Genomic DNA, 11,033 nt, shown 5'->3' on the forward strand with positions numbered 1-11,033 from the left:
TATATATATATATATATATATATATATGCATGCACATGTAAGGTTTCATGATACAAAGACCGAGAGCTTTCCCTAGATAGTCCCTTTAAGTACATTGCCTGCCTGCCATCCATCAAAAACTGCCTGCCATCCATCAATATATTATATATATATATATATATATATATATATATATATTTATATATATATATTTATATATGCATGCACATGTAAGGTTTCATGATACAAAGACCGAGAGTTTTCCCTAGATAGTCCCTTTAAGTACATTGCCTGCCTGCCATCCATCAAAAACGTCCCCTTATCCCTTATGAAGGCAGCAAGCCCATTAGGCTGCCCAATAGGCTATCCTATAACTGATAACTGTAAACCAGCCAGGTGTGTTGCTACAAAGCAAGGGTTGTAATCCATCTGAGCCACTTTGGCAAGGCCCAGCTGGTTTTGTGGGGTGTTCCTGGTATGCAGTACTTACTAGTAGCCAGGCCTTACCAAAAGTGGCCCAAGAAAGGATGACCAGTGAACTGGTGATGGGTACACAAGGCTCATTGATTGGTCAGGGGGGCTTTGTGATGTTAGTTAATAGGTATGTTATTTTGATAGGCACAGTGCACGTCCACCAGCAGAGGGCGCAGGCAGCGGTGCTGTAACTGCGCCACCCAAACACAAACACAAGACGAAGAAGTCAGCAGGATGAGCCAGAAAATGAACAACAAGTCAGGAGAACATTCACAGTAGCATCTGGACCTGTATCTAGAACCCCTTAATTCTGCCCAGGCTGTCAGTACACGCAGAGAACCATGGCGTTTGTCACGGCCAACTGGAACCCGCTCGGAGAGGCTTTTTACAGGTAGCTAATGCTAACAGCATGCTAAACCCTCCTCTAGCAGCTGACTGGGGGAGAGCGAAGGTAGATAGGAAGATAGAGATCTAATAAACGACAATTGGTCATTTTTTCATTAACAAATAAAAGTATATTTATGGCAAAAACCCTGTTATGAAATATAGCAGTGTAGTAAATGACAGTGCTGTGTTGTAGTGCTTGAGGTTTCATGAAATTGAAGCCTCCAGAGAGTCATGTGACAGGCAGTGACTGAAGAAGTCAGGACTGTGGCAGTGTGGCATGTTGTTTTAATCCAAGATGTTTGTAATAGAGATGTAATAAATATCTCATTTCAATGTATTTCTTGCCATATAGGAAATCTGAGCTCTATGAGATGGGCTGGAATCTGAAGGATGGTCTCAGAGAGTGTTTACTAGCCGCAGCCCCCTATGGCGGGCCCATAGGTAAGTCAGAATGGACTCACATGCCCAAATGTGAGGCATTTAATCAGTGATATTATTTTTTTTTATGAATAAAAGGAAAGAGACACTCACTTTCTGCTTTATTATAAACATCTACCCTGTACTCGCAATCCTCGACCACAGCATCAGCTCCACCTACCTTTATAGTTCCACTATCAGTACAAATACAGACTGTAGCCTGTGTTGTCATCAGTCAGATTCACACCGTTTGACCCCTGATGGTGTGTGGTGGATCATTCTTAACATGGCATGGTGAGTACAGCAGTACAACAATAGTATCCATCCGTGACAGCGAACATACTGTTGAACTGGGGCAGAGAGAACTCCCTCCCGGATGGGCAGCCACCTCAGCCGGGGATGTTGAGGAAGGAGAAAGTAGGGTTCTGATAGGGTAAAGGGGGTCGAACCTGAGACCTTCGAAGCCCGCTTCGCTAAGCTTTAGGCCGCTGCCACCCTCCTAGTGTTGCAGCTGGTGGATGCAAAACTGAGGATGGGAGGAAAGGGCTGCTATTCTATCCTATAACTGATAACTGTAAACCAAGCAGGGATTGTAATAAAGAGGCTGGTGAGTGTGTTTCTTTGTTTACATCTTTAATGCACACTCATTTTGTTTTCTTCAGCTCTCCTGAAGGAGCCACAGCGCCGCTCTCCTAGTGCCAGACCTCAGTTAGAGATCTATTCCTCTTCTGGAGTGACTATGGCCAGTTTTCCGGTATAACATGTTTGTTAAATTGTCTATTACGCACCTTTTATAATATTTTATAGATGAATGTTCTTGCCAAATAGGATAGCCATTTTCTTATTTAAGTATCCTTAAATCCTATGGAAAATCACATAAATTAAAATAAATTTATAAACTTGATTGACGAGTTAATTATGGATGGACCCGTAAAGAAAATAACACATTTTTCTCTCTCTTGCAGTGGAAGAGTGGTATAGTGAAGCAGCTGGGGTGGACTGTGTGTGATGACCTCCTGTGTATTCAGGAGGATGGCACGGTTCTCATTTATGACCTTTTTGGCAGCTTCAAGAGGCACTTTAGCATGGGCAATGTAAGAATACAACACACAAACACATACACATATGCTTTCTGTCTCTGCCACATACACAATATTTTCCAAGGGTTTGTAGACACCCACTTAGCTAAAATTTCTTCTGAAATCAAGGGGGTGGGGGTGGGCATTGCCCCCATGCACCCATTGCTAACACAGATGCAAATGTCCACAGACACAAAGGGCATTAGACACTAGTCCCTGTAGAGAAGTGCTAGGACTCTCTGGAGCAGATTAACATGAACCAACTGGAACCATGCCTAATGCCAGGCGTGGGCTAGAGTGCTATAAAGCCCCACAGAATTGAGCTGTGGAGCAGTGGAACTAGGGCTGCACAATAAATCGTTTCAGCATCGCCATCGCAACATGTGGATGCGTAATAGTCACATTGCAGGATGTGCAGTATCAGGTGCAATGTCAAATTCAAAATTGTCAAATCATGTCAAATCATCAACTTTTTCTGGTAACATCTGGTTAAATCTGTTGAAAATTCTTGTATTTTTTAATATCACAATGTATTGCAGAAAAACTAAATTATATTTCAGTGTCATTTTTCCCCCAATATGAAGCAGCCCTAAGTGGAACTGTGTTCTGCTGTGTATCCATACAATACTTTTGGGATGACTTGGGGAGTTGGGGATGAGGTGGGGTAGTAAACATCCAACATCCTGCTCTCTCTAACACTCTTAAATGCAATCAGTCCTCACACCTATGCTTCAGAATCTAGTAGAGAGCCTTTCATGAACAGTAGAGACAGTTACTCCAACAAAAGCAAAAAAAAAACTATTTTCTAATACTGGTGTCCCAGTACTTTTGTCCATATAGTATAACTCCTGTTCAAACCCTAAGCCCTAACTGTTATTACCTCCATCTCTCTGGAACTAGGAGGTTGGGCAGAGTCAGGTTGTGGAGGCCAAGGTATTCCATTCGCCCTATGGAACCGGAGTTGCCATAGTAACAGGAGCATCCCGCTTCACCTTAGCAACAAATATTGATGATCTGAAGCTCAGGAGGTTACCTGAGGTGCCAGGTGGGTAAACTGTCAGTGACTCTATCCTGGTTTATTTCACTCTCTAGCTCTCTTTAAAAGTTTCAATGTATTTTCATCTCTAATTGAGCGTCTGGTTTTGTTTCTGTTGCGTCACAGGCCTCCAGGGGGCGCCCACTTGTTGGGCAGTGCTTACCCAGGACAGGCAGAGTAAAGTTCTGGTGGCTAATGGTGGTGAACTATTTATTCTGGACTATGGCGCCTGCACTCCCGTGGTGAGGAGCTGCGAAAGACACGCCTCATATTCACATATTTTATTTTATCCTAAATAAAAGCAAATGCTGTATTCGTATGAGTTAACTCAAATGTTAGGGATGAGTAATGTTGCAGCATGCAAACAGAACCTCGCAATCTCACAAGTTTGGTGTTTGGTTGTGTTTCAGAGCCCTCCAGGTATTTCTCCACATGCTTCCAGCATAATGCACATGTGTGTGTCATTCAGCTACAAGTACCTGGCCCTGTTTACTGACTCTGGCCATGTGTGGATGGGCAGCGCCAACCTGAAGGTTTGTAGAAAATACAGTAGATATAATAAACAGGCCCATGAACACTTTGTGGCTGTAAAAACTTTGTAACTGTCTTCATGTGTGCAGGAAAAACTCAGTGAAGTGGAGACCAAATTCAGAAATCCACCCAGACAGATGGCCTGGTAGGTAGACTCTCATGAAACCTATTTATTTTTTGAGCACTTTGTCTTTAAGGTGCATGTGCAGCTTCTCATGTCACATCTACATTTCCATGTTACAATTGTGTATTTATAAATAGATATGTCAGTATGTGTTCATACTTTTATAAACTATATGTAGAAGAGTATTAGGAAACCTGCTCATTCAGTGTTTCTTTCAAAATCAATTTAACATTTAAGGAGATTTTGTCCTGCTTTTGTTGAAGTCTCTACTGTCCAGGGAAGAAGGCTTTCCTATTAGATTTTGGAACATTGCAGTGTGAATGTGATTGCAGTCAGCAACAACTGCTCCACAGCTCAATGCTGGCGGACTTTATACTCCTCTAGCCCACACCTGCCATTAGGCAGCATGTTATACCATTTCCAAAATACCATAGCAATTGTTTGGCAACACCCTAGCATCTTTTAGCAACACCAAAGCACATGTAAATATTTTAAATTAGACCCCAAGGTTCATTTTATGTATTTTGGAAATGGAAATGAGTTTTTACTGATAAATATCTTTTTAAATGTTTTTGTTCTGTAATTATAATTTACCTCACTGTGATTGTGTAAATACGACACATTAACAAATAAATGATAAAGTTAACATGTACATTATGTTTAAAAAGTGGTGGTCAAATAAAATCAATGATCTCATCATATAATAATGAGTATAATATTAACAGGACTGCAACTGAAGACATAAATGAAATTGCTCCTAGTTCCAAACAAGGAAAATGTATGAAGTTACACTTGAATTTTGAACTGCAGAGAAAGTGGTTTTATGATATTATTTATATAATTCTAATTTTGCAGATTAAAATCTTTCGAATGATTCACAATTGCTGATTGTTTTCTTGCTGTTTACATGCGTGTTCATTCACTAGTTATTACCAGTTATTACGGTAATAATTTAATTAACAATTCCCCGATTTTCACTCCAGGTGTCGCCGGCCTAAGAGTCAGCAGCCCTCAGTGGTGATCATGTGGGATCGGCTTTTGTTGGTGGTAGGAGAATGCAAAGACACAATCTCATATCACCTCGAAGAAGACTCTATTTTGGTGCCAGAACTGGATGGGGTTAGAATCATCAATGGCACACACCATGAACTGCTGCAGGAGGTGCCAGGTTAGAACAGGGGTACACACACACACACACACTGGCTAGTGATAATCTCTACTGTCTTTCTTTCTAACGTAGTATACTAATATACTGTAGTATACTCTCTTCTGTAGTATACTAATATACGTTCTTGCTGCTTGTTTGGTAGCTGCCTGTGAAGATATCTTTAAGATAGCGTCCATGGCTCCCGGAGCACTGCTGCTGGAGGCCCACAAAGAATATGAGGTGAGTTTGACATCTTAAATGCCGCAGAATGTAACTGCGACACTATTCTTAAAGGTGCCAAACAATGCAGTTTATCTGTTAATCATGCATCATTTCTGTGTGTAGAAAGAGAGTCAGAAGGCGGATGAGTATCTGAGGGAGATTAAAGAGAAGAATGTTTTGGCGGAGGCGGTGATGCAGTGTGTGGAGGCAGCTGGACATGAGCATGAGGCAGACACCCAGAAAGCACTCCTGAGGGTGAGTCGCTCAAAAGGCACTTGCAGGACTTTTCAGAACTGCCTGCTTGTTCTGCCAATCACTTATTATTCTCTCTCTCTCACTCTCTGTTTCTCTCTCTCTCTCTGTAGGCAGCCTCTTTCGGAAAATGTTTTCTGAGTAATTTCCCCCCGGAGCTGTTTGTCATCATGTGCCGAGACTTGCGTGTGTTAAATGCAGTGAGGGACTACACTGTGGGCATCCCTCTCACACACACTCAGTTCAAACAGATGACTGTTCAAGTGCTCATAGACCGGTGAGCCCATTCTCTCAATGTGAATATGTCACTGTGAAGTTTCTACACCCTTCTTATGTGTAGACGATACAGATAAGACTAGTAATACTTTAATACTACATCACAGCAACCACTTAGCAACGCCACAGATACCTGAGATACCCTCGCAACACAATACTAACCACCGAAAATCATTGTAATTATCTATCAACTTCCTTGCAACCCCAATAGGAATAATCAAGCAATCACCTAGGAACACTATAGCTCCTATATAGCAACCACTTAGCAACACCATATCTACTACCTGGGATACCTTCGCAAGCCCCTAGCAACAATTATAGAAACCACTTAGGAACACCATAGTGACACAATAGCGATCAGCTAGCTAGCAACTACTTAGAAATATCTAAGCAACCATTATGCAACTCCCTAGCAACACTAGCTGCCATCTAAACCACTTAGCAATACCATCACAACCACTTTTTGACTGTTAAGTCTCTCTCTCTCTCTCTCTCTCTCTCTCTCTCTCTCTCTCTCTCTCTCCCTTTGTCTCTGTCTCTCTCAGACTAGTGTATCGTAAACTGTATCCTCTCGCCATTGAGATCTGCCGCTATTTAAAGACCCCCGAGTACCAGGGAGTGAGTCGGGTATTGAAACACTGGGCCTGCTGCAAGGTACTGTGTGTATGTGATTCGCAAGAGAGAAATTGTTATAAAGGACTAGTTTATGTCCAAATATGTGGGTCAGTGTTTAAGTATGTGCTGTCTGTGTGTCTGTGTGTGTTTAGGTGCAGCAGAAGGAGGAGGGTGATGAGGTCATTGCGAGAACCATAAGTCTGAAGCTGGGTGATGCTGCCGGAATCTCTTACTCTGAGATAGCGACTAAAGCCTACGAGTGTGGCCGCACAGAACTGGCTATAAAGGTACGCAAACAGTCTGCTGATACCTTGCTTTACACAGGAGCTATGAAAAGGCAAAGGCTATGAATGTCACCTCTCTCACTTTCACTCTCTCTCTCACTTTCACTCTCTCTCTCGTCTTTTTTCATATTTCAGTTGCTGGAGTTTGAGCCTCGCTCTGGGGAGCAAGTTCCTTTACTGCTGAAGATGAAGAGGAGCCAGTTGGCTCTCAGCAAGGCCATTGAGAGTGGAGACACAGACCTAGGTACACAGACACACACATAGTATTGCAAAGCTGTGCAATACCATACGACTGCCTAGCAACACTATAGCAACCACCCAAAATATTATAGCAACCATCTAGCAACACCACAGCACACTGACCTATGTTCTGTCTCTCTTATGATCCCAGTTTATACTGTGGTAACATACCTGAAGAATGAGATGAACAGAGGAGACTTCTTCATGACTCTGCGGAACCAGCCAGTGGCTCTCAGCCTCTATAGACAGGTAAAGAACACACCTTTAGCTCAGCTTAAAACTATTTTCCACCTATTGAGTTACTCAGAGATTTGATATAGAGAGATTCCAAATAGAGCTTTTGTCAGCGATTTTAGACTTGCTGAATTTGCCAAGTCTGTCATATTTAGGGACTGTTTGCTCCCACCTCAGTAAAGATTCTGCTGGCTTTTACCTTTAATAAAACATCCCTAGTTATATTAATCCCACGTGAAATGGCATGTGGGTAATGAATCCATCACATCTTGTGGAAAAGAAGCTTTTTGTGGTCTTTCTCAAGTGTGGAGGCACTCAAGCAGACATTTCATCATGAACTATGTGGGGCTAAGTGAAATAAAAAAAATATAAATGTAATAAAAAAAAAACAAATGTGTGGAAAACTCTTAAATGCTGTACGACACAATGTTTACATCTTGAATATTTTCGAAAGGATACCTGAGAGGGACCACAGTTCTGGCAGCTTTAGGCCCTGTCCACATACATCCGGATATTATTGTCATTTGTTTTTGTCTGTGTTACATATGTCTGTGATACAGATCTATTATGAATCTATAATGTTCTATTTGGACTTAGAATCCGTAATTTCATGACTTGTGTAATACACTACATAGGGAGCAGTGTGTAATTGGGGATTAAACCTGTGTTTGTGTCTCTTCTTCGTGGTTTTGATGTCCCTCTTTATGAGGGACTTCGCCCCATACAGGGCTATGCAAGCGTTTTCATCTCTGTGTGGACGAAAATATAGAAAAGGCTAAGAGACTCTAATACCCAGAAGCTGATACTTTCCCCTATTGGCTAAAACCTCATTTAGACATTTTCTTTAACCTTCTGCCAGTCTCTAAAATGGACTGGAGAACATTGTTTCCCACTCCTCCATGCAGAATTCTTTCATCTCTGTGATGTTTGGGGAGTTTCTTGCATGCACAACCCATCAAATCACCCCACAGCATACCAGTAGGATTAAGAACCAAGCTTTGACTCTGACAGCTCTCAGTATAGATAGAATTACCAAATAGTCATGTGTTTAAATACTTTGAAAAATGTAATCCCCTCTGAATAGGGACTGAGACAAATTTGTCAAAGTGTGTTTATGTCTTTGTTTGCTTCCTGGATTTCAGTTCTGTAAACATCAGGAACAGGACACACTGAAAGATCTCTTCAATCAAGACGACGATCATCAAGAGCTTGGGAATTTCTATGTAAAAGCTAGTTACAAGGAAAAGGTAGGACATCATGTGAGTTTCTTAAAAACACCTTCAGGTTTTAATCTTGTTTTAAACCAGCTGAGAATGTGTCTCGATGTGTTTGACAGAGATTAGAGGCCAGAGTGTCTCATTTACAGAGTGCTGTGGATGAATACAACAAGGCAAAGAATGAGTTCTCTGCCAAGGTGAGAAATACAAACACAACTCTTTAAAATGATATGAAAATAATACAGCCACATTAGATGTGAATCTCTCTCTTTCTGTCCTCCCTCTCTCTCTCTCTCTCTCTCTCTCTCTCTCTCTCTCTCTCTCAGGCCACAGAAGAGGAAATGCGTCTCTTGCGTTTCCAGAAAAAGCTAGAGGAGGAGAAAGGCGAGTCTCTAGTGGGCTTTTCTTTGCATGATACCCTCCGTACTCTGCTGGCTGTGGGCCTTCACAAACATGCTGAACAGCTCTACAAAGACTTCAGAGTGCCTGATAAGAGGTACTACACACCTTCCCCTCTATTTCTCCCCTCTCTTACGATCTCCACTCTTTTTTGACTGTGTATGTGACAGATAAACTTTCATTTTTATTAAACTAAATTCTGGGTTTTCTTGGTGTATGTGGGCTCTCATAATTGCTTAGTATATGCTATATGACTTCAGATAAATGTGTGTGTATATGGGGTATCATAATTGATATTATGTACTAAGTATTATTGGTGAATAATAAGTCTTTAGATCAAATCAAATATTAAATAAAAACACAGATAACCCAACAACATTGCTGTAAGTTTGTTTATGGTGAAGTTTTGTCTCTGAGTCGTCTACATGTTTGTTTGCAGATACTGGTGGCTGAAGCTGACTGCTTTAGCTGAGAAAGAGGACTGGGAGGAGTTAGAGAAATTTGCCAAAAGCAAGAAATCACCCATTGGCTATCTGGTAAATAGAGGCTTGGACTTTGTTAATCATGTCAGTGATACAAACACTGTCCCACCATGATTAATTCTTCTTCTTTTTTTTGCTCCCCGTCTCTGTTTGCAGCCCTTCGTTGAAGTTTGTGTGAAACACCACAACAAATACGAGGCCAAGAAATATGTGTCCAAAGTGACTCCTGAGCAGAAGGTCAAAGCCCACCTGGCAGTAGGGTGAGAGTTTGTCTGAGTTTGTCTGAGTTCTTTCAGTGCAAAGCAACTCCTTGATGATTCCCCACAAGCAATCTGTGTTGCGTGTTGGGAGCACTCTGGTAGCTTTTGTGTACATCATTGAAAAGGAGGTCCAGTGATGACAATTTAGGATTGATGAAGACTTCTTTACACATCTAGCGGTCTTCTCTTATGCATAATCTGGTAGGATGGTCTGACCTGCCCATATTGGCAGTTCTTAAATTATTTTGAGGACAGTGGAACGGCTGATTTCTAGACTCCTCTGCTTCTACAACCATCTTTCTGAAGGCCTCAAAGAGCTCGTAGGATCTGGTCATGGTGACACGTTAACTTCTTCAACAATCAAGAGCAAACCAAACTAAATGCCTGAGGTTTAGATAAGACAGGCTCCTCCAAAACCCTCTCTAACCATGTTCTAATCATCTGCAGATGATGTCTAATTTTAGAAAGTGTCGAGTAGTAGAAAAGGTGGGGGTGTTTCAACTTTTTCTCACAAGGAAATGATTTCTATTAATATTTTACTCCAAATTTTCATTTTTTATGTTTTTATGTTTATTAATATTATCTTCATTTCTGAATATTGTTTAAATAATGTCCATCTGATTAGGTATCTTAAAAAGATAAAAAAAAAATATTTTTCATGCCCTTTTTTTTCACCTCTTTATTGTGCTGTGGCTAAAACAACAAGGCAAACCACTGTGTATTTTTTCTCTTTCTCTCCCCTGACTCTCTCAGTGATCTGGAGGGGGCTGCGGATTCTGCTATAGAAAGGCGTAACGAGGGAGAGATCAGCACAGTTCTGTCTCGATGTTCCCCCACCACAGATCGGGCACTGGTAGAACGCCTTAACCGCGCTAAAGCCACCGCTAACAAAAAGTGAAGCCCTGCACTACATGTCGCATTGCTCAGCTTGACTGCAGCTGCAGCCAAACAGTGACCTCGTCCCCTGATCCCAGTGTTTTAAACTGCAGCTAATGGCGGTTGCTGGTGGTTAATACAAAATTAGGCTTCAACAGGAACTGAAGGACTGCAAGGACCTGTTTATGGGGTATGTAGGGTTGAACGAATTGCCTTCTGAACACTTTAATAAAAGAAGGAAAAGGATTAAATATCTCTTGCTCACTATGGTTTATATTCCTATAATCAACATGTCTTTAACAATGCACTTGTTTCTTACTTCGGTTAAGTTCTGCTTGTTTGTTAATGTTGAACTGAATCATGAAGCTGTACTGCCTGTGTAAATTAATGTTCTGTGCTTTTAGCCTTTATGTTTGTAATGTAAACACTGTATGATTAACTGTATAATTAAATCTTAACTGTGACTTAAGGAGTTGACTGAATCATTTTCAAACAGTGTTTT

At 41.2% G+C, this 11,033-nt stretch overlaps 1 protein-coding gene across 1 annotated transcript; it reads left to right on the plus strand.

Annotated features, from left to right (window-relative positions):
• Positions 1-660: 660 nt before the first annotated feature.
• vps16 (VPS16 core subunit of CORVET and HOPS complexes) lies at positions 661-10,995 on the plus strand. Its single transcript, XM_072683537.1, has 22 exons — positions 661-844; positions 1,193-1,281; positions 1,920-2,011; positions 2,223-2,351; positions 3,237-3,381; positions 3,499-3,614; positions 3,783-3,905; positions 3,993-4,048; positions 5,011-5,195; positions 5,338-5,414; positions 5,520-5,651; positions 5,762-5,925; positions 6,470-6,578; positions 6,692-6,826; positions 6,959-7,067; positions 7,215-7,312; positions 8,440-8,544; positions 8,634-8,711; positions 8,841-9,010; positions 9,353-9,449; positions 9,552-9,655; positions 10,409-10,995. The coding sequence occupies exons 1-22, from the start codon at positions 795-797 to the stop codon at positions 10,551-10,553; spliced, it is 2,508 nt and encodes an 835-aa protein (XP_072539638.1). The 5' UTR covers positions 661-794; the 3' UTR covers positions 10,554-10,995.
• The last annotated feature ends 38 nt before the right edge of the window (positions 10,996-11,033 follow it).

This window comes from Salminus brasiliensis, chromosome 7 (genome assembly GCF_030463535.1).
Source record: "Salminus brasiliensis chromosome 7, fSalBra1.hap2, whole genome shotgun sequence".
Classification (NCBI taxonomy): Eukaryota; Metazoa; Chordata; class Actinopteri; order Characiformes; family Bryconidae; genus Salminus; species Salminus brasiliensis.